The sequence below is a fragment of the Belonocnema kinseyi genome, chromosome 3 (genome assembly GCF_010883055.1).
Source record: "Belonocnema kinseyi isolate 2016_QV_RU_SX_M_011 chromosome 3, B_treatae_v1, whole genome shotgun sequence".
NCBI lineage: Eukaryota > Metazoa > Arthropoda > Insecta > Hymenoptera > Cynipidae > Belonocnema > Belonocnema kinseyi.
Window position 1 is genome coordinate 66,649,576 of NC_046659.1, and position 25,283 is coordinate 66,674,858.

Genomic DNA, 25,283 nt, shown 5'->3' on the forward strand with positions numbered 1-25,283 from the left:
ATTTTATAGAATCAAATCAATCCTTTCTTCGACCGTCAATGTAAATATGAGTAAGAAATTTTTTTAGGTCTTACGGTGTTCATTAAAATGAATTCATTCATTAACAAATGAAGACCGCGAGACCTACAAAAACTGCTTACTCATATTAACTTTTATTTATGACTATAAAAGTAGTGATTTTAAAAATGTGTAATTTTTTTATTATTTCTTATCATACTTGGAAAATCTAATAATCTGAATAGCATAGCGTTTTTTTTTGACGTGACAATTGTGAGAGGTTCCGCCTACCCCCTCAATTTTAAAATTGAATATACATTGAGAAACCCTCTATTTTTAGGGATGTGAGACTGGCCGACATTCATTTCAATAAAAAATGTGCAATTTGCATGAAGCTCTTAAAATTATACCCCGTATGTAACGTGTACATTGATTCTATATTTTTATGACCAAATGCCTATCATTGTACACTTCGAACGAGGATTAAGAATATTGCGGTATATTGGTCGTAAATATTAGTTTTGTGTATGCTTTTTTGTCACATATCATTTTTATTGGTCAAATAAAAAACTTTAATTCAGTTTTGGATTAATTATTAACTGTTTAAGTAAATATTGTTACTTTTACAACAATATAAACTAATTAGATAAGACCAAAAACAATACGGTGATTTAATAATTAGTTAATTATTAAAACATTTTTTCTTTGTTTAAATGTAACTTTTGCCTGGACTAAAGCATAAGAGTGTTGTTTTTTCTAATTCCTTTTTTTTAACTTGATATAATTCTGGTATGTCTGATATTTTCACCAGTCATTAATTATTGCAAATTATTTGAACACTGATGGGTAAGTGGCAACAATACTAGAAATACGAGAAATCTATCAAGTTTGCTAAAAAAAAGTGCAAAAAATGTACATTTCGGCCTTTTACCAGTCAAAAACTACATTTGAACCATAAGGAATATTAAAACCATTAACAGCAAATTAAATCAACTGGAATTATTTTTTCTATTCTAGAATCTGCATATTTTATTGTATGGATACCGATCATTTGCAAAATAATGTGAAAAATTATTGATCAAACAACTTAAAATTCTTGAAGCAATCAATAATTGATAAAAAATACATAGAAGTTTTCAATTCAATCACTAAAAACTATCTGCGCTTAAAAACAGACACAAAGTAATTTTTACGACCAAAATGCCGCAAAGGAAACACAGGAAATATAGTGTACATCGATTGCAGTTGAAAGAATTGCAGCAACTGAAATTAACTTTATCGAATGAAGTTTAAAAAAACTGAGATAATTTCGTGTTTTTGAACTGTTTCGAAATAATTTTTAATTAAAAAAGCGTCGTCTGCTATATAGTTGACAGCAGTGAGAAGAACATAGAAATATTAATGAAATCGATCTAGAAATTGGGACACCAGATTAAAAAAATTTCGCACTTATTACATTTTTATTTTAAAAATAATTGCACTTTTCGCGGACGAATTAAATGACAATTCCCGTGACTGAGACTAAAGTACTGACACTAATATCGATGAGAAAACGATAGGCATCTGCATTGGAAGTTTAACAACTCAGCAAAAAAAAATGCTAGCGCAATAAAAAAATAGTCATATGTAAGCTAATAGTGTTCTACGTAAATAAGCTTTAGGTCGTTTATATAAAAAGTGAACCAATTGTAGTTGAAAAATTTAAGAAATAATCAAAATTTTTGCTTAAAAGTACAAAAATGTGCAACTATATTATCTTCAGTTCTAATAAATATATTAAAGCAATTCAAACTGCAAACTGTAATGGATAGGCTCTGTAAGTATTTTCAATCACGCGGAAGTATGTGATAATCTTATTTTTTGTGAAAATCGCGATATTTTTAGACATTTTTTTTGTTGGAAAACAACTTACAGAAACTGACAGGATGGGCCTTTTTTTATTCCGGAGCGCTGGTTCTAAATCCTTGGGTGGCACCTGGCCACGGGTCGAAGAAAGGCACCAGCGGTCGGCAGAAAAAAAGGGCCCCCCTGCTTTCTGTCACTTGTTTTGCCACTAAAAAGATGTCTAAGAATCTCGCGATTTTCACCAAAAATAAGACTATCACATCCCTCCGAATGATTGAAAATAATTACTGAGCCTATCCGTTACAGTTTTCAGTTTGAATAACTTTAATATCTTTATTAGAACTGAAGATAATATGGTTGAAAATTTTTATACTTTTAAGCAACAATTTTTATTATTTCTTAAATTTCTCAACATAAATTGGATCACAACAGTTTTCCTCATAACGATGAATTTTTTGAAATTTTTCCCATTGCCCCTTGTATAAGAAATAATGCTCTAAATTTCGCTGTTTCTAAATGTACCCGAAAATCCTTACTTTTCTTTTTACATTTTTCAGTCTATAAAACACAAAAATTGTTTCACATAAACGCCTTCAAGCTCATTTACGTAGAACACTTTTAGCTTTCATTTGACTATTATTTTATTGCGCTAGCATTTTTTTTTTTTGCTGAGTTGTTAAGCACCGATTATAGTTGAAAAGCCGTCAACATTGACTATAATATTAACCATTATTCACAATTTGTGAGATAGGAATTTTCGCCCTGACCTTTTATCAATGAAACATTTTTTAAATTAAACTTTAACTTTAGTTTTTCCAGTTTGCATAATGTTTGAGGCTCGTTTAAAGGGTGGTTTTTTGGGATATGGTGGAATGGGTTTGGGGCGTCAAATTAAAAAATCTAAAAATGTGTCACGTTCGGAGATGTAATGTTAAAAATACAGTGTAATTTTCACTCGATTCATAGAAATGTACGCCTTCAAGTCCAGGATGAGCGAAGCCCCTAAATGTTGTCTAAAAAAAATGTATTTCTTCTTAGGAAAGTCATAAAAGACGGCGTTGTCGCAAAATAAATTAAAAATTTTATTTTTATTATCCTAAGCTACATGGTGTGGCTTTATTTAGGCCTTAATATAAAGTGACACTCTTTGATTCACCCATGAGTATGTTCATTAATTGCCTTAATATGTATTGAATATGCGGGTTATTCGCGTTTTTTTAAGTTGCGGTCAAAATGATTATTTTTGGGTTTGAGTGGGGGATGATATACTGGGACCTGTAAAGAATTAATTAGATTTATACTCATATCCAGATAATAATCGGAAGTAGTCATAGTTTATGTTCGAATAAAAAATCTAACATGTGTGATTATGGTACTCGCCAATTTCAGATTCGTTTCAAGAGTTTCAAGAGCTGCAGGAGTGCTCCAGTGACTCATTTTATAACTTAAAGGATTCATTTTGGGCCGAAGAAGAATTTCACAAGAATTAAGTTTTTGCGTAGGATTTCAGAGATCTGAAGAGATTTCATTGGATTTCACAGGATTTCAAAAGTTCCTTCGGTCTCAAAGAATTTCCTTGAATTTGTGAGGATTTAAAAGAATTTCTTATTATTTGAGCCTCCACTAACACTTCTATATATACGTTACTAATGGATCCTCGAGATAACTTTTTCTCAAAACATTAAAAACAGTCATCTGATAATGTTACAAGCAATTTATTTTTTAACAAAACTGACATATTTCTACAGTTAAAATACTGCTAAAAGCAAAAATAAATATTCGCATGGAACGAAAACTTCTCTCCGTAAATTGTCACAAAAAAAGTGCAGTTCCAGGAAATCGTGTGGACTTTTAATTTGTTAATGAAAATCATCTAGGTAAACTTTTGATTTGCCTATAGCTACCATCATTAACATTGTTTATTTTTCATAAGCTCTTTTGCCTCTTTTTTATAACAATTGTTATAAATAAAAACCCTCGATGAAAGATTTGATATATTTGAATTTTTTCTTAATCCTTAATGCAAATTAAAGCTTTTTAATATCATTGATTTTTATCTTACAAGCCATTATTTATTTATAGCCTTATATAGTTTATATTTTTAATGAATCTACGCTTCCGAACAAGCAAAAATTTCAAAGTTATTCTCGATAAACTTTCTTCATGACGATAATTTCACCGAAAATACTATAATTATCTCTGTTAGCATTTGGAAAACCTACTAATTATTGATTCTAACTATTGTTATGAGCGAGAACCCTCAATTCACATTTGGTCATAACTTAAAAACTGTGGCTTGTAGGGGAACGGATATTTATCAAAAATATATTTTTTGTAATGATGTCAATAAATAATGGATCGCCGTATGATAAAATGTTACGAAAGTAAGAAGTTTTATTTTGTGCTAAGTATTAATAAAACAGTTTCAAAAACACATACAGTAGACTCTACGACATTTCTCGCTACATCACTTCTCGTTTCCTGACTTCTCCTTCGTGCGCTTACCTTCACTTCTTGTCTCATCTCAAGCACACGCATACGCGGGCGGCTACGCCTACTGCGCCGAACGCGGCTTGACGTTGGAGAGAGGGTTATCTGACCCCCCCTGTTCGCTTCCCCTACAGCACCGAAAACGAGAAGTGTCGTAGAGTCCACTGTATTTTCTATATTAGGTAGGAGGAGTTTAAGAGTCCACTTGAGTGCTTGAAGAAGTTTGCTTTATTTTTTAAGCTTTTTTGCTCTCTGAATCAAAATTGTTCGTAACAATGCTTTTCATTGAATTATTATCAACTTGAATATGTAAGTATGAACTTGAGAGCCTAAAGAAGGTTATTTGAATTGAAAATGATTCAGGATGGTATATTATAATGAAAGACGATTTTTAAAATCAAAACAGAGAAAGTGAAAAGATTGATCTTGTGTCATGAAACTTCAACTATTTTATAGAGCTTGTTAGGTTTCGAGAAATTGGCGGTGATTTCATAGAAATTCACACAAAATTTAAAGAAATGTCAACTAATTTCAACTAAATCTATCTTTGATATACGGTTTAGAATAAGATTTCAGAAGCAAAAAGGTATTCCACAGTTAGTTAACGAAAATTTAAAGAAATTTTAATGAATTTTCATTAGACAATATAAATAATTTTCCGGGTCTTTTCAAAGGATTTCAAAGTATTGAAATTTTTTTACGAAATTTAAAGATCGTGTGGGATTCAAAAGGTTTCAAGCGTTTTATGATAATTTTTATACAAGATTAAATCCATTTTAAATCATGCAGGCCGATGGGGGAATTGTTCAGGACTGACTAGTTAATGAAGTGCATTGGTATTTTTTTCGGAAGAAAATTTTCGTTTTAAATCTAGTCCTTATTGCAATTATCGCGATTTCAAGGTAATTCTTGATCCAGTTTGACAAGTTTAGAAAACGAAGAAAGAATACAAATGTTAAAGCTGTTTAAATTTTTTGAATACTAAAAATACGAAATTTTATTAAACCAGCTTCTTCTTCTCGTTGAAATCTTCAGAAGTGATAGGAAATATTTAGGCAAAATACCATAACATTTAAATATAGAAAGTTTTTGTATTTCAGGAGAAATAAAAATCTATTTTTTCTTATTATTATCATATATATTCATTGTATTTTACTGTGTTTTCTTAGTTCACATCAGATGAATATCATTTCATTCAAAATAACGTCATACTGCGAAAAAACTCTTATATAACTGGATTAAGATAACGCTTAAAATCTCGAAAATGGTAAAAAGGGAAAAATTTAAAAAAAAGTTTTTACTTTCGAAAACCCAAACAATGCCAAAAGAAACATTGATCACTGAAAAAACGATATTCTAATTTTAAGAATTTCTCACTAAGTTGAAGAATAATTGAAACTTAAATAATCGCCAAGAATATATTCTTAATGTAAGATGGATGCCCTCTTACCTTAAGAATATATATTATTTTTAAATTATTCTTGTCTATATGATAATAAGGTATAGTTAATCTTAGACTATAGAGGTTAGGTCTCGGTGTGACTGCGCGAAATAAATATATGATAAATATATGTAAATAGTGCTTTGCGAAATATTTAATTGAAAGGTAAATAAATTGTGAACATCAAAGCCGGAAGTAAGTATACTGTTAAATTGAGTAAGTAAAAAATGTATAGGTTAAAAAACTATTATTCCAATTGAAAATTAAAATGTACTAACCACATTTTGACACATTTTGATGAAAGATATTTGATTAGTTGTATGTTGTACTTATCACTTTTCTTTAAAGTGAAACGATAAATGCCCAAAATTACAAAAAAGAAACTGGTCTGAAAGCACGTGGCACGAAACGTTAAAATAATATATTGAACTCAGCAAGGCCCATTTTCCTCTGCGCATTTATCCTCCCCAATAATATTCTCATTTTAATAATATCTTCTCCCTATGGTTAGAATATGCCTATAAGAATATAATACTCTTAATATTAGAATTTCGTTTTTTCGGTGATGGTAAGCCGACTATATTAGCACCTAATATGTATTTTAACTATCAAATTTGAAAATATTCATAAAAGATGCAAAAAATTCACACAATGAATTAAAGAATACTGTGTCTTCTTATTTTCCACGTAGAAAAACATATGTTACTGCCAAGCCAATCCTGAAAATATCACTGGCCAGCCTGCATGATTTGAAATAGATACGACCACAATCAACTACTTCTCTTAAAGCAAATACAATATGAAATCATTTTTAAGGAGATCAAGAGAATTCAAGAGACTTAAAAGAATGTACAAAAAATTTTAATGAATTGCACTAGATTTTAGGGTTTTTTTCGAAGTTTTTTCAGTGAACCTAGCCGCCCTTTTTTGAGCTCCTCTTTTACAGGTATTCGTTGAAATTCCTTTTTATCCATTAAAGTCTATAAAAATCCCGAGAAATTCTTTAAAAACCTATGAAATCTTTACATATAGAAAAATTCTCTATTTAAGTTGTATTAATTCTTCTGAAATGCCGTCGATTCGTTATAAACATAGTGTTAAGATACAATAGTTTACAGAAACTTCCCCAGACTTAAAAAAAACACTAACATTTATCTACGTAATAAATGATGACCATCAAGATAATAATTACGCCAACACAAAGCTCACAATTTGGTTAAGTCTTTAAACGTGGTTTAGCTTCTGGATTATGAATAAAGTTTTCAAATTAGCAACTTTAATTTAATGCAAAGCAGAAGCATGTTTATTGAATATTTTAAACACTAAAAATAACAAACTTTAGGAAAGCGCGAACAACTTCTTCAATAAAGTGAAATACTGGGTTACATATCTGCATAATGAGAAAGGAAAAACATCCAGGCATAGAGGTAGAAGATTAGTTTGCAGAATGAGAAACCTAGACGTCCGCAAATGTTTTGCATAATTGATTAAAGACTGCTGCGAACCAAATATGCTGATTCCATAGGTCTGTAACTCAGATTCATTCAGTTTACCCTTTATGTTGTATAACATTCAGTGGCTGCTTCACAAATAATTGAGGTGTTGCTTTATTTTACTTTATTTCATTTTACATATTTCAAATCCCCTCTCCCACAGAAGCTTGTCAGACGAAACCCCCCAATTACTACAACTCTCATAATAATCCTCTAAATAATGCCTAACGTACTCAATCCTGTGGGTTATTTCAATATCTGAAATCCTCTATTGTTTGCACTCTGATTTTTATTAGAAGCACTCATATTTTCTTGAACATTTGGTCAGAGAAGTGAAATATTACACAAAACAAAACTAAGGCGCGCGCCGGACACCCCTAGGCGAGTTTGGATGGTCGCATTCGATAGCTTCAAGTGCCCACAAATCCATCCACGGTCTCAGGAACCTACCGTTCAATAGTAGTTAAATGCAATAAAAATAAGACTAAGAAGCAATTTATAATGTTCACGCATCCTGGTGCTAACCAGTTCCGTCCATGTTTAACGTTCGAAATCTTAAAAAGTCCAGAATGCCCACCCAGCTACTGCTGCCGATAACTTCCATTTACTTGCAGAGATAAACTCCACTTTTTGAACTTAAATAAATTATTCAATTGTAGAATTTCTTTACTTAAACAAGGTAACTACGGTGATAAAATGGTACTCATAGTTTTTAAAATAAAAAATTCAAATACTTGACGCTAAGTATGATAAATGGGAACCCCTGTATTACGGATAATTCTTCTCTAAGGATAATGTCCTCTACCAAAATATTGTTTTCTAGACTTTTAAAAGTCATTATAGGCTTGAAGTTTAAAAAATTGAGAAAAACAAAGATTTTTACATTCTCATCATTTATGATTGAGAAAGTATTAGAATTGTCCGAAATTTAACACCACAGTTTTTCAACGGATCTCCATGTTGCGAGACCCCCTGAATCCGAAAATCAAGTTTTTACGATGGCGTCTGTCTGTCCGTCCGTCCTTTCTGAAAATGAAAATTCTATGTACGGATATTTATAGTATTAAAAAGAACACAACATTTATTTAAATGACTTTTTTCGATAAGAAGAAAATTCTCAGAGTTATAGCATATTCAACATTTTTTAAATCAACCGAAAATCCAAATTTTAAGCCAAGCAACGCACGATATGAAAAAAAGTCAAGAAAAGAAAAATGTTGATTTTTGAATCCCCTACAAGATTATCATAACGACTTTTTGAATCTTCTGAAAAAATCCACAATTTAAATTTTGACAGCATACAAAATAATGAAAAACCGAAAAATTACATTTTTCGGCCAAACTATCCAAAATACGCTAAAAGATGAATTAACAAAAATTGTGATCCAAAAAAATCTACAATTTCGTTAAGAATCACTTCTTGATAAGACGCCTACTTTTTGTTTTATTGGTGAAAAATAACATTGAAAATAAAAAAAAAAAAATAAAAAATTTGTGGAAAAACGACGAAACTTATGAAAAAAAGGATTTAACAAAACCTGTTTACAAATTTCTACCGAAAATCGAGCGCGCAGCGCGAAAGTATCACGATGAGAAAGTGTACCTAAAAGCCTACAGAACTTTGAGTAACTTAATATTTAACTATACTTAATTAAGTAGACAATTCAGAATATGAAGACGCATGTAAATACTGCAATCTAAAAGAGATCTTTTTGATAAAGTTTTATTCAAGCATTCCAAATGCAAAGAATAAATATCCCAGCGCGAAGCGCGACGTGTAATTACCTCAGAGCACGAGAATCAACAGACGCGCGTCCTAGGCGTGCTCAAACATGCGAGCGAAATGAGCCGCGCGCATAGCGCGCGATGAGAATATGCCCGCGGAGCGAGTAGATTTTTTTCATTATTGAAGTTTTTATTTTTAAGCGTAAACACAGGTTCTATTAAATCCTCCGCGCTTTAATAAGTCACTCGACAAAAGACTTACGTAATTAACTACAAAGCAAATCAAATAAAACTAAATTTAAGGTGCCTTTTTCAACTTTATAATGTATGTTTTTTAGTTTTAGAGAGTTGGATGTACTCTTCCAAACTTTCGTGACTATTTTATATGTTTCGTTTATTAATTGTAGGTCTGAAATTATAATAAATATTCTTACAATTTACAAGAAAAACTAAAAGTATAGTTGACCATTTTTAAAGGATATTCTTAATTTTTAGAGATGAATTTTCAAAAACAGGTGTTCTCGAAACTCGTCTAAATCCTTTCAAGCTAAACTGCAAAAATTCTTAAGGCATTACTGTTACTGTGAATGGAAAGAAAAATTCGTTACCTTACCCTTACATATGATTTTATGTACATCTTTAGAACATTATTTGAAATTCCTAACAGCTTTAGATTTTTTTTTAAATCAAAAGTATTTTCAAATCTGAAAAACTGAAATTTGTTTAAATCATCACTTTCAAAGGTGAGAAAACTCAATTAAGAAAGTCAGTTTCACTGAGGTTAGGGATATAATTGAGAACTTCAAAAACGATAAGGTGGCCGGAGTAGAATGTATTAACGCTGAAATGCTTGAAGGCGGTGGCAAGTACACACTACATAGACTGTTCGAATTGATAAATTTATATTTCGACATGGGAGACGTCCCAAACGATTGAAGAAAAGCGATTATCATACCAATATACAAATAAAGGGAGGTGAAAGCGACTGCAATAATTACAGAGGAATTAGCTTTTTAAGTACCGTAAGTAAAATATTATCAAAAATACTTATTCGTAGGGTAAGGAAAATAACAGAAGAAAAGATTTGTGAAGTCGAAAGTGGGTTTATGCCAGAAAAATCATGTATGGATCAAATATATAACTTAAGGCAAATCACAGAAAAAAGTTTGAGAGCACGAAAAAAAGTTTTCTGTGCATTTGCTGATCCAGAAAAAGCTTTTGACAAGGTAGATAGAAGTAAACTTTGGCAAGTCCTGAAAGAGTATAGAGTCAATGGATGGCTCCTCAAAGCTATTAAAACAATATACATATACGGGTAGCAAAGCGTTATGTCGCCATGGTTATTTATATTAAGGATGCGAGGGTTAGCGTTCGCAGATGATAAGGTTGTTATTATGGCAGAGTCAATCGAAGACTTGCAAAGAATGTTGAGTAAATAAAATGCAAGCATGAAGAGCATGGGCCTAAAAATTAGCGCAAATGAAACAAAAACGATGGCGTTCGCAGGAAAGAGTAAGAAAACACTATGCAATATTGTATTAAATGACGAGCGAATTGAACAAGTTGATAAGTTCGTATACCTTAGTAGCTTTTTTACGAGGTACAGGAAGATAGATGAGGAGTTAGATGCAGAAACGAAGGTAATAAGGTTTCTGGTAGAGCAGGGCCCCTTATCAAAAGTAAAAAAAAATAAAAACAAAAATAAGAACAAAGCTACAATGGAAATACATAATTCTATATTTGTACCGACTGTACTATACGTATACTGTACTATATCAGAAGTAAAAAACAAATAAAAACAAAAATCAAATAAAGCTACAATGGCAACACATAATTCTATATTTGTACCGAATGTACTATTCGTTAGCGAGAAATGGGCGTATTAAGATAAAGATCAGAGTAACATTAACGCAATTGGACAAAGTGAGTAACGAGATAATTCTCAACGAATGTGGCGCAGGAGAGACGCTAATAGACACATGGGAAAGAAATCTGTAAAGATGATTCGGGCAAGTTGAGAGAATGCCAAATGGACGTGAATAAGAAAATAAGTGTAGCATGGTAAAGTAAATGACAGCGTGCTCAGATGCAGACCGCAGAAATAATCGTTAGAATAAGTGAATAAGACCACAGTTAAAAGAAACATAAGAAGCCACAGAAACACGAGAGCCTGCATGAAAAAATGCATGGACGTAGAAGAAGCTAGGAAAGTATTCCAGGACATAAAAGTATGGCGGCAAATAGTTAATAAGAAGAGTGCCAGTAGAGTGAATGACGTCTGAAACAAAAGACCTTGGATACTAATGGACTTAAGTGGGGAACTTCACATGGCGACTTTGTGAGAATCTTCACTTGTGGTGATGCTAGAGAGATTGATCAGCAACCTGTGTTGGAGCAGTGTTGCGGAACGAACGTGTTATTTTAATAAATAACACGAGAATTGTGGATCAATCTAAGAATTTTATATCACTTCCTCACATTACTCCCTTCCTCACCGAGTGAGTCACGCCTACCGCGAAAGGGAAATGGCCTAATGGTGTAATAATAATCATAATAATACATCTTTTAAGGAAGGAGCTGAATATAATAGCCGAATACGATGAATTTTCAATAAAAAGTATAAAAGTTGATATTGCAAACCCAAAAAAATTTTATTTTGAATAAAACACTATATAACTCAATCAAAAAAGATTTATTTTCAGCAAAATAGTTGAATTCAGAACCATAACAGATTAATTTTCAACCAAAAGGTTGCGCATTTTTAACAAAAAGATTTGTTTTTTGTCAACATGCATTAGTTTTTCTACTAAATAATCGAATTTGCATCAAACAAAATTGTTTTTTTTACCAAAAATGGCGATTCTTTAACAAAATAAATGAATATTTTAATTTAAAGGATCACCTTTGCATAAAAAATGTAATAGATAAATTTTTATTCGAAAGAAAAAATGTGCAATTTAGAAAAGCGAATTTTTTCGAAACGGTTAAATTTTTTAACAAATAGTAAAACTGTCTACCAGCATGTTGAATGGCTGTGCAAAAACAAATCGAATTTTTAATATAGCAGTCGAATTTTTGACCGATAAATATAAATTTTCAAGAACAAAAATTGAACTTTTTCTCAAATTGTTAAATTTGCAATGAAAAAGGACAGATTTTCTACAAGGCAGTGCAATTCTTATTCCAAAGATATAAATTTCTAACAAAAATGTTAATTTTTTAAACAAGAAGTTTGAATGCAGAAATATCCCTTACAAATGAGCAATCCATAATGTCCCGTGTCTGTTAATAGAACCTGTTTATAACAATTATAATTACAATTAAACCATTTTTTTCAGCTAAGGCATCTGTAAGTATTAAACCTAAGGCATGCTGAGCATGGAAAAAAAGTTTTCTAGAAAATAAACAAAATTTTTAGCTTCTATCGTTTGTGAGTGACGACACTGACAACGCAACGCAACGAATGGTCTTACTATAAGAACGATACCTCGGAAACCAGAAGTGTTTCCATTAATTTTTTTGTTATGAGAGATGATTTTATAAAGAATCGTCATATCCTAGTTTAACAAAAATTAAAAGGGGAGTATTTGACAAGAAATGTAATCAAAAATTTGTTTGGACTTCTGTCAGGCAAAATTTCAACCATTTTTAAATATAAAAAATTTTATAAATTAAAATTATATAATTTCATCTTCAATTCCTCAAAATTTCAACAAAAATCAGTTATCGACTCTTGAACTGAAGATAACTTAAAGAAGTCCAAACCAAAAATTCAATATCGTGTAACTCCCAAAAGTTTAAAATTCCAAAAAGTTCTTTGGGCCCAAAATTTCTCTTGTATAGCACTATAATTTTACTAAATTTCCAATATTTTTGATTCCAATATGTTTGTTAATTTAAAATAACCGAGTATTACAGTAAGACACAATAGAAAAATCGTTGCCCCCCCCCCTCCGCACAAAAACTCAAAATATTACACAATTTATAGACGGCTCCCCCATCCCCTTTCACATACATTAGTTAAAGAAAATTCACAAACACGGCATCCAAAAAATTTGATGGATCCGCCCTTGTTCGCTACACGCTGTTATCAATACAGGAAAAATAATTATATTTTTAAAATTCTTAAAACATACGTATAGACTTTTATTTAATAAAGAATTTTTTCCATCTCAGGTTTCAATAACGTACCGTCACCATCAGGAGTCACATAGACAATAAGAAAAAAAAATCCTCTGTCGAATTATATAATTTGTTGTTACAAACTTTCAGTGTTAAGCATATAGCTCGTTGGTTTAACCCGTAATGTTTTATAGCAGAACACACTAAGTAGTCAATGTATTTTAACATACATCATTGAAAGATGTTGGAATCCAAGTTTTTTTTACGTCTGGAAATGATAAATAAAAAATTAATGGATATTATATAAAATATCGTGTGTACCGAGACAGCAAACTCTAATCACGGTCTCGAGTGTTAACAAAAACTCATCTAACTTGTTTTTGCAAATTCGCGGTTGGCCGTAAAAATTTTTTTGCTGCTTTGGTGCACAATATCCTATTTTAGTCTTAAATAAATCCGTGTCTTGATATCACTAGCAGGAGTATTAACTCGCATCTAAATTAAGTTCCGACCTCTCCCTATAGTAAGTAATCTTTAAATATAAATTTGTAATAGAGTGCGCTCACGAATCTTACGATACCATATAATTAAGTAGGAAGCAAGGTACAACGGAAATGAGAATGAAAGGAGGGAAGATCCTTTGAACTGTCCGGGAATGCCGGTTCATCTCGTAGCGCCCGTATTACATTAACGAGTGCACTATTACCGTTATCGTAACGGATAAAATGAGCCGTTATATCAATTTCAGTTTGCGAGGGAATGCGACGCTCTCACACCCCCGAGACGGTGCATTTTCAGGAAGAGTTCTCGCGTTCACGCGTCTCCTGTGTTATTGCTACCCGGACGCTTGCGCGCGTCGCAGGTGCAACTACGAAGTGCGTGCAAGTGCACCTGCCTGCTAAGAGTGCGCAAGCGTCCAGGTAATCGCACGTAAAACATCGGGGCGGCGAGCTTTCGTAGTCGGCATCCGCCGCTCGCGTCGCGTACTATCCTCCAGAGTGCGCTATCTTGCGGCCAAATCGCGAAGCTTCGATAGTTCGAGCGCTGTTTTGTTAATCGCGAAAAGCGCGGGTTTTGCACTTATTTTCAGAAATGATATATGTGCATTCTTCAAAATTATGAATAACAAGCCTCACATTAGATAAATAAAACTTAATCTCCCTCAGAGTTTGTGAAGGAACTCCACGAAAGTTCTGCGAAGTCAAAATGCAAGCAATTTTATTCAAATGTTCTTAACTGAAGGTGCGGTTTTAAATGACAATGAAGTTTAAGAAAAGTTTAATTATAAGCCCATGTCTCATTGAACTCACAAAGTGAAGGAAACTATAATTTCGTAATGAAAGTCTCTTAAGGTGAGAAACTAGAATTTCTTCGTGAAGTGACGTTTATTTTTTTTTTTCGGATCAGAAGTAGAATAGTTAACAGAGTAAATTGTACGACTGATGAACCGAGAATAAAAAGGTTTCTTTTATTGGGTATGTTTTCGAGTTGGAATTGAGCGCGGAAGAATAATTTTTAGGGAAATAGGGCAAACGTGGCAGATTGAATAGGTTTTGCGCAAATAACCTATAAAATGAGCAGGTAAATAAATAATTGGCTTGGTTAAATTAGCTTTTCGGATGTACGAAAAGGTATATTTAATTGAAATCGATTTCTACTAATATACACGTGCGCGCTTCATTGTAGACGAATACTCACTTTCAATAAAACGCCGAGTTTACTAACCATTCGATATGACTTTTTATCCTATTATGAATATTTAAGCTACTAGGATTATTGCAATATTATTAAAATTTATCAGTTAGTACTTTTTATGAAAGACAACATTGCAAATTTCTCTAGAAAAAATTGGTATTGCGATTCTCCACGTGTTCTGACTACGTTCTAGTTACTGATCCCAATTTGTTCGATCGGTTCTCGAGGGACAATGTTCTCGTTTAATTGAGTGTCTCGGAATAGGAGAAAGAAGCTTAACGTTAACAATACCAACCACCATTTACTGGTTTTGAACTGATTAGGAGTTGCTTTCACTAGAATTTGTTCCCAAGATAAAGATTTTAAAAAAAGTTTTCATTAATTCTTGTCTAAGAACATCAACAGAGTTGGTCTGGCCAATTTAATGTGAAGAAATATGTCCTATATTGAAGTGTGTCGAAATTAAAAAATTTGCAATGAAAAAAACTTTATAGGTTTGAATTTTTCAATTTAAACTACCAGTGTTGTATTACTCTTTTTAAAATAATTAACTGAACAGCATACATGTAAGCGCCACCCTTCAGGTATGGTTCACACGAAAAAAATTAAATATCTCTGATTCAAATTTTTCCTAAATTTTGTGTTTCTTCATGAAAGATTCACAAATTAGAAAACGAATATAACAATATTGATATAATTCCTTTACCGGGAGAAAATTCAAACAAATTCTACAAAAGAATTAATGAGAACATTCTTTAATTATCTGAATAAATTAAATTCAAACATTAGCGCTTTATTGAAGGAGTTAAAAAAATCTCTCCGCACGTTTACATTAAACTATGGTAGATTTACTTTCAATTTCAATTATTAAAATATATTTCAATGATAAGATTCAGAACTTTCATTTAACTCTTTAAAAATTTATTTATCTTATGAAAACTGTGAAAATTAAAATCACATTTAAATAAGACCAGATGAATTTTCAAACGTTTCATACAAAATTTGTAAGTGTCATGGAAAGCTTTGTATCTGAATTGTCATCAGTTCAGAGACGAAAGAAAAAAACAAAGGAGACCAAAATCAAAGGTAACCGCTCTTTAATATTCGCAGCTTGTCGTCGTTTGCAACATATCGCTGGGAGCTTGCGATGCCGCATTTATACTGAATATGCATGAGTGATGCATACTTTTGCCTTTGAACAAAAAAATTTCCTTGAAAGTCTTCTTCTCATCGCCGCGTTGCTATACGTGATGTATTCACCACCCAAATCATGAAAAACAATTTATTTACAATTTTGCATCAGATATCAGACAAATTTATCGATCATTTTTCGTTCGACTAACGATACCATATATATAATGCTGAATTTACACGACGAAAATCAAGTATAATATATTGAATTTTCAAATTACGAAAAAAAATCACTTTTACGATATATATTAAAAAACATTTTCACCTACCCAGGCGAAAAAATTATATATAGTTTATATATAGTGTGAAGTATCATATATAATATTCATTTGTTTTATACAACAAATGTATTAAACAAATGAATATTATTTATAATACTTCACACTGTATATAAACGATATATAATTTTTTCACCTGGGTAGGTGAAAATGATCTAAATAGTACATTAATAACATGTACCAGAGTGTCATGTGACCAATTATATGGTTTATATATTATTATTATACCATTAAGCCATTTCCTTTTCGAGGTAGGCGTGACTCACTCGGTGAGAAGGGGAGTAATGTGGGGAAGGGAGTATAGATTTTTAGATTGATATATAATTATAGCAGCTTTAACATTTTAAGAATGCAAGTATTGTTTTGAAAGTGTAGAGAATGATTCAAAATTCATAAGGAAACATCCATTTGACCCATTTATTTTTTCACATTGTTTAAACAGTGCAATTTCATTATTGAAATATTATAAAAACAGAAATATTATGTATAGTTTATATATTGTCTGAAGTATTATATAAAATATTAATTTGTTTTATACATTTTTTGTATAAACCAAATGAATATTATATATAAAACTTCACACTATACCTAGACTATATATAATTTTTCCACCTGGGGAATATAACGGAGAAGAGAGTTTTAGAGCCCTAACTAAAATAGAATTGATGAAATTGCATTATTTAAACGAAATAAACATTCAAATGGGCCAGACAGACGTAAAACTATTTACCAAAATTTCGGCACATCATATTAAATCATAATTAATATATATATTTGATATTTATTTTTTATCTCTAAAAGGAAATCAAGATATAGAAAACGTTGATTTTACCCATTGAAGATGATAAGAAAAAAGTGCAACAAATAGAGAACGAAACAATAATCGCGTTGAAGATAGGTGTCTTGAAGTTACGACGTTCATAAAGGACCGCATCTTAGTTTTACGTTAGGAAGGGGTAGTTCGGTGAAGATCACCTGGGGATTTGATAACATGAAAACCTTCCTGAATCGTCGCCAGGAAATTGACATTTAAGTTAACGATATGACGTTTGCAAAACAATAGAAGAATATCCTGTTATGTCGAAAAAAAAACAGATTGAACGTTTGAGTTCATATTATCCTTTATTAAAAACATGAACCAAGTTAGCTAGGATACTGTTCTAAAAAAAATTTTTAGAATACCTGTTTTATGTTTTCCAGCATTTTGCTCATATATTTTAATATTTATAACAGACGTCATATAATGAAAACAATATTCTACTTCACAGATATGAACAAAATTTGAAATATCGAGATGAGGACGAGGACTAAAGTCTCTAGACGCATTTACAAAGAAAAATAATCCGATACTTGATTTAAGTTATTAGTGGATCATCACATTTTTTGTTAAAACGTTTGAAAATCGGAACATCAAGTGAATAATTTAATCAACTGTGAGATAAAGAAGAACAAAACGTCAACGTTCATATTGAAGAAAACAAAGTGCGATGGATTTTGTACTTCCACTGTTGATCGTGCTGTTGCAACAAGAAGGTGAGTTATCGATTCTTATAGTACACAAATTTTACAAGATCTATATTCTTAATATGCGGATATACTAAAAATCCTGTTTAAATATTTATAAAATTTTAATTCTTTAGTGAAGCATCTTTTTTGAGTCTTTTTTTTATGTGCTCATCTGATTTTTACAAGTAAATTCGGCTAAAAAAGAGGTAGATTTTTAGGAATATTGCACTTTTAAAATAGCTTTTCTGTACATAGTAGGAAACATCAAAGGTTTATATGAAACTGTGAGTAAATTATCAAACACGTTTTATCGTTGGAAAGGAAAATCGCTTTTACACAAAATAATAAATTACCAGTACTACATTATTTATAAATAAATATTCTTCGGTATGTAAACTATATTTTCAATTATAGTAAATTACATAAATTATTCTTTACGTTCATGCAAACAAGTTCCAATGGAATTTAGTTCAATTACACATAATTTCTGTGTTACATAGTAGGTTCGCTGAGAAAAAGTGGTGAAATTTGGTTTATAACTTTTTTCTAAGTGGAACATTGCAAACCCAACCGAAGTATTTCTTTTATTATTTTACACCAAAAGTAGGACAAAAATACGAATTTTAGAGATCAAGAATCATATTTGTAGTTTAAATAAATTTGGAACCAAAATTAAGTTTATTCGGATTTTCTGTTATTACAGGTAGATTGAAAACTTTAAATTATGTACAAAATGTGTAGAGTGAATGTAAAAAACTTGTAAAATACCAAGAAAAAAGGTTGCCTTTTAGGGCAGTGTATCTCCATTTTAATTTTTCTTCTTGTTTGATTAGAAATCATTAAAAATTTTACTGCATTTGGTAACATGAATATCATATGGTGCTTATTTTGCAGAATTTGGTTAACTTACTAACAATTTACATTATTTTGCTTATCTGAACACTCAATGCCATGTGAGCGTAATCTCAAATTTTTCTTCACATTTTTTAAAAATTCAACTTATTTTCACACGAAACACGATATCGAGTTGAAAATTTAGGGAATTAAATGAGAAGCATTAAGAAACGTTTTTCTGGTCCTAAAGTTTTATAATGATGAAAAAAGCCAAACCAAAAAATCGTGACATTTATTGTCAAAATTTAGGACCAGACAAACGTTTCTTAATGCTTCTTATTTAATTTCCCAAATATTCAATTCAATGTCACGTTTCGTGCGAACGTAAGTTGACTTTGAGTAAAATCTGAAAACAAATATTGAGGTAAAGTTCACATGGCCTTGAATGGAAATAAAATTAATGAATTTCTACTCTCTTTAAAAAATTTTTAGTGATTTTGTTCGATTTCTAACCTAAAACATAAGCGTTATTGAATGGATTCGACAGACTTGAGCATAATTATGAAAATTTAAAACTAAATTATTTATCTCTGATTCAAATGTTCAACCTGAGCGAAATAATTCGCAGAAGCATAATTAACACAAAAAATTTTATATGATCAATAACTATTTCCTGAATTTTCGTGTGTGAATTTGTGTGCGGAGACATATCACCTATATTTTCATTTTAGATTTTTAAACTAAAGCAACAAAAAGTTTTCTCATACTGAAAACTGCTTCCATATAAATACTTTATCCTAGTATTATTTAAACAAAATCTATTCAATAATGAAAATGGTTCAAACTGCCAAGAACTTAAATTTCACAACTTTTGGGCGTCAACACCTATATTATTTCATATAATATAATTAAGTTTAATATATTTCATTAGAGTTGACTAGAAGAGTGTCAGTAGAGTAAATTACGCTTGAAACAATAGATCTTAGATACCAATGGGCCCGAGCGGGGAACCTCACATGACGACTTGGTGACGCTCTTCACTTGAGGTGACTGCTAGAGAGATTCATTAGAAACCTGGGTCGGAAAAGTGTTTTGTCATGAACGTGTTACTCAAATGAGTAACACGAGAATTCTAGATCAATCTAAAAAGCCTATAATTTTTTCTTACATTACTCCCATCCACGCCGAGTGAGTCAGACCTACCCCGAAAGGGAAATGGCTTAATGGTATAATAATAATATACTAATATAATATACATTAGGTTAGCAGTAGTAGTATTTAAACTAGACCACCAATTGATCTTTTTAAAAACTCATTACGGCTAATAAAGAATGTGGAATTGCTTCTGAATATTTATTTTCCTATTTTCATGAGTGAAACTATCACGCATTATGCCCTTTAAGTATAGTGATTAACAATTTACTATTTGTAGCGCGTCGCATCGATTGACCTACTGAATATTGATTTCATATCAAATGTTAATTATATAGAACTTTTTAATAAATTGTCTTCTTTCATTTTTTACGAGTAAATCATTTTTTGTTTATTGGCTTATTATTTTGTTGCTATAGCCCAAAACATAATACGTTTGAAATTCCAGTCAATTCGCAGGACTATTAATTGACTCAAAAACCAATTAAAAGTATTATAAAGTATGAATAAGCATTTTTATGTCCGGCTATACAGAGACAAATATTTATCAATTTTGCTAATATTTGGAACTCAGAATTTTTGTTTTCATTGAATCAAATTAAGTGGGCGGAAAAAAATAATTTTAAAGACTTGGGCCATTCATTAAGTTAGTTACGAACCATATGCCTTCCAGTAAAGACATATAAAGTTTAGAAAAAAATATTGACCAGGTAAAAAGTCTTTTCCCCAAATAGGCAGACAATTTATTTGAGAACTTAGGTACACAATAGAGCAAAAGTATCCATGTAATAAGCAGCATGAATACCATTAAAATAGATAAATAGGCCCATAATGAACCTACCCTTGCTACTTGATATTCTTGATTAATTTTTAATTACCGTAGTCTGAAGTTTCTACTGCAGGGACTCTCCCCTATTCTAAGTTATTTTATTTAACACGCGTAAAAGCAATTTCGAGGACCAGTGCCTAATAGTTTGGCACAATGCCGTATCTAAAATAAATTTTGTTCTAATTATTCAACCCCATAGAATGGGTTTATCAAAATTGTCGTCAAAAAATAGCTTTGAGAACGAAGCGCGCAGCAAAATAAAGAGGATTTATTATGCCCTGACACTCGGCCCCCTAAGGGTAACAAAAGAGCGGTCTCCAAAGTGCAATGATATAAAATGAAGGACGCTGTAGTGAGGAAAAAGTTACATAGAAATTAAAATCACGTGCACATAATAACGCGGCTCACCGAGTTATACGCGGAAACTTTCGCGGTAATAGGAGTTCGTAACGCACATTAACATCTTCCAGAGTTTTTGGAACTCTTTCATATTTCATAATTTCATTCATATCAGAATGACACTAAAATAATAGTACATATTTCAATCGCAATATTAATATCTTCCTTGCAACTTGCATAATTATGTTTTTATCAGCAACAAATATCTACGAAACTCCACCGTGTAGCTAATCAGGAATTATTGCACAATTTGTACAATGTATGAGGCAGTCTTTCACTCTATGTAAATACTGCGAATAGATAAAATCTCTCGACGGGGTCGGAAAGTGGATTTTGTGGAGGTGAATACAAATAAAAAATTCTATCGACTGAATGTATTTTCTAAGTAAATTATGAAATGAGACAGTGGAGATATGGGGAAAAAGGTGAATTTTGAAAAGAGATCGGAAGGGAGATTGGTAGTGGGTAAACGGGTGAAAGGTGAGAAATGGTGGTGAAATAAGTTTAGAAATTCTTACCGAAATGTCAGTGAACTAACTTCAAGAAATTCTTCCCGCGTTTGGGAAACCGTACGAAATGCTCTCCCATATTTGACTTATATTGCGAAGAGGAAATGAAATGTTCGGCCGAAGGCGGGTAAAGTGCATCGCGCCATACATATCAATACACCTGGAGGAATGGCAAGGTAAAGCTCGATATGAAATTTTAAGATCGTGAACTTTATCGATGAGTTTACCATAAATAAATAAAATATGAGAGAGAGGCGGCGCTGAAAGCTTTTGCGACCTTCCCATCCCGCGTTAGAAAAACTCTGGTCACTCGGTCAGTTAAAAAAAATGCACTCTGACAGATTTTCGTGTATATCAGTAGAAAAAATTTAAACAGACTTTTGAAGAATAATCGAAAGCTTCTTTCCATATATAGTTTTAAAATCAATTTATTTTCCTATCAATTCTCGTTATAAATTAAATTTATTATTGAATTATATTACTATTTAACATCTTTATTCATTTTTTTCGACAATTTTTTTATTATTTAGACAAGTCGTTCATCATTGGAATCAAAATTCGGTAAAAGTGGAACAATTTTCGATGTGCCGAACAAGACGGCTTTAGACCAATATTTGAACAATTTTAGATTCTATAAAGTTCTCCTGAATAGTTTCTCACCTTTATTCAGATGAAAAGTCTGCAATCGAATACCTTTAAATTGAATGATTTATTTTAAATATTAATGATTGAAAAAATTGATATATAAGAATAGGAAAACTAACATTTTTTGCTATTTGAGTCTAAACATTTGTGACTACATAACTTTAAATTGCGAAGATTCAAAACCAAAAAACTAAATTCAAAGGATTCATCAACGAAGCATGTTAAATAGAAAATTGCAGTACCGTACAAAATATTGGTAAAAAAAGTTTAAATTCCGAAGGTTATGAAAGTAGTTTTAAGTCAGTTTTATTATAAAGCAGTAAAAACAAAAGATTCATGAAAGTTTTCTGAAGCATCTTTTTTCTTACCGTCCAATGTGTATAAAAAATGGTATAAAGTAATATCTTAAAAATCTCGCACTGGTCGTTCTTCAAAACCTAATAGTTTTTGAATTATTTAAAATTGTTGCATTAATTAAATTGAAAAAATAAATACCCGTTAATGGCTTCTACCAGTATATATGCGTTTATTGGTAGATCTTGTTTACCGACGTATTTCGATACAAAATATATGTATCTTCTTTAAGATATTGTTTACAAAAGATTGTTGAAGTTAGAAAAACTGATATTTCACAAATGGCATTGCACAACTAGTAGAATTCGTATTCTAAACAGCAATCATTTCAAGTGATAAAAGAACAAAAAATATATTTACCTTATTACACGGAGAAAAATGGATGTTCAAAAGTAAAATTTATATGTTCAGGGTTAACATATTATATGTTTAACTATAGGACAACAATCTAGATGTTCGAAGTTAGCATCTGTAGATCTTAAAATGCCAAATGTTACCCTCTAAAATTCAAAATGTTCAACTGAAAAATCCGAGATATTACATGTATGGTTATGCCAAATTACGTCTGTAAATATTTGAGGGGTTTACTTATTTATGGTCATTTAAGGAATCAATTGATAACTTATTTGTGAATTTTAAATTAAACTTTAATGTTCGTACACGAACAAAAAAAAAAGAGATAAGGGGTAAAAAAGTCGACCAGATGATGCATTCAGTCAAGTTGAGGTTATATTCAATATTTCTAATTAAAAATAAAAACGGGGATCAATAATCGGAGAACAAATGGTCTGTAATCTGAATTAAAGATTCTATCTATATTAAGTTATTAAAACTCAAATTTTATTTCGAATTTATAAACCTTTTGTCAAATGTGTTAAGTCAATAAACCTAAAACACAAGATCGTTGTTCTCTTCTTCAGACTTAAAAAAGTCGTTATCCAATTTTATCTAAGGACATCTAATCTTTATTCTTTGGAAATTTTCCAAACTTGTAATATTCTATAATTTTAATATTAAATATATATAGCTTTGAAATATAGTCGTGAAATTGCAATGAGCGATGCGCATGCGCCCGAAAGGTTTTAGCATCTGAATGTGTTTCAGTTTAACATAAAAATATTTTTACGCCTAACATTTCAAAAGATGTTAAATTTTAGGCATGAATATCTGCGTATTAGGTGCTACAATCTTACCCTTTGAAAATGTACATTTGAACATCCATTTTTCTCCGTGTAGCAAGTTGAAGATAGTTGAATCAAATATGATTAATTATATTGATTGGGACAGAAATATTTTTTTGATAATAACAAACAGAAAATTTAAGTAATTCTATAGGTAAATACATGGATTGTAAAAAAATTCATGAGCAAACACTTGAAAAAATTACAACTTTGAGAATACTTTGAATATGTGGTTTATTTAAGAAAAATGCATTCAAAAAGAAGAAAAGTATTATTAAATAATAATTATCTCTAATGTATATTTATTTTTCGATCATAAGAATGGGACAGAGCAAAGTTAAAACCTTAAGAAGAGCAGCAACTTTCTAGGAATTACGTAAGAGAAGATAATACTTAGTAATTATAAATCGCCCAAAGAATGGTTTTTGTTAACTTGCATTAATTATTACCTCAACTATTCAAAATAGACAAAAAGGGAAATACTTCAACTTTCAAGCATTATTCAACATGAATATTATTAAAAATCAAAATAAATGTTTTGAACAAACATATTTGTTAACTCAAATCTTTTAATACTTTACTCTAATTGAAAAGTAAATAAAAAGAAAAAATGGTAAAAAAACTGATATTTCTAGCATAATTTTAAATCAATAAATAATAATTTATGGTTTATTAAATTAATAATTGCTTCGCTCAAACTGTCAAGTTGAAAATTGGGAAAAATCTGCGACTTTCTAACTCTATTCTAAGAGAAAATTACCGAAAATATTAATAATTTGTCAAAAAAATGTATCTAAAAATCTAATTATTATTAAAAAGTAATATATAATTTACTGAAAAAGATTTGTACTAATAAAACCGCAAAAAAATATTTATCGCTAAAAAGTCGCAAAATGTAAATTATCACTTATGGGCTTTTTTGGGTGCCCTAGAAATAGACTTATACAGGTGAAATTTGAATGATTATTATTTATTTTAATTCTATAGCTAATTTCGAAGAAAAACTTTTAATGAAAACTCAATTCACCTAATATTGACGATTTTGAATTAAATTTTCAAAAACATTTTTCTTCCTACTGGTAAATACGTGTTAAAGCCTCATTTAATACTAAGGCATAAGTGTATTCAAGGATGAATGGAATTATTTTAATTCTTGTTCTTATAGCGTTTGTGGCCAATAAACAGTTAGTCGCTATCTTTAGCTATATTGCCATATTTTAAGTATTACAACTTATAAGTAAAGTGCTTAATTAATTGAAATTACGGTTTGCTCACAAAATTTTTAAAAAGCACTGGAAAACTTTGTGTTTATTCGTGTTACACTGCATGAATTGTAAATTACGAGCTTATTAATACCGTACAATAAACTGAGACGCAGTAGCATATTATTTTTCATTCTTGACTGTGCTGAAATGATGTAATTTTCTATTCTCGGAAAATTGAGGTAAGTAAATTATGAGCGATGAAAGAGAAGTTTAAAAATAACGAGGCAACAATATAATATAGGAAATAAAGGTTTTTCGTAATCCTTCATCGGTGTAAGAAATAAGAAAGTGACCGTAGAAAGCTTGTGGGCGACATGACGACGAAATACTGT

At 30.8% G+C, this 25,283-nt stretch overlaps 1 protein-coding gene across 1 annotated transcript in view; it reads left to right on the plus strand.

The window, feature by feature from the left end:
* The first annotated feature begins 14,101 nt into the window (after window positions 1–14,101).
* Window positions 14,102–25,283, plus strand: part of LOC117169470 — a 179,282-nt gene continuing 168,100 nt past the window's right edge. The window contains exons 1-2 of the mRNA XM_033355871.1: window positions 14,102–14,465; window positions 17,546–17,810. Coding sequence (XP_033211762.1) covers window positions 17,765–17,810 — 46 coding nt within the window. The 5' untranslated portion in view covers window positions 14,102–14,465; window positions 17,546–17,764. The remainder of the gene's footprint in view (window positions 14,466–17,545; window positions 17,811–25,283) is intronic.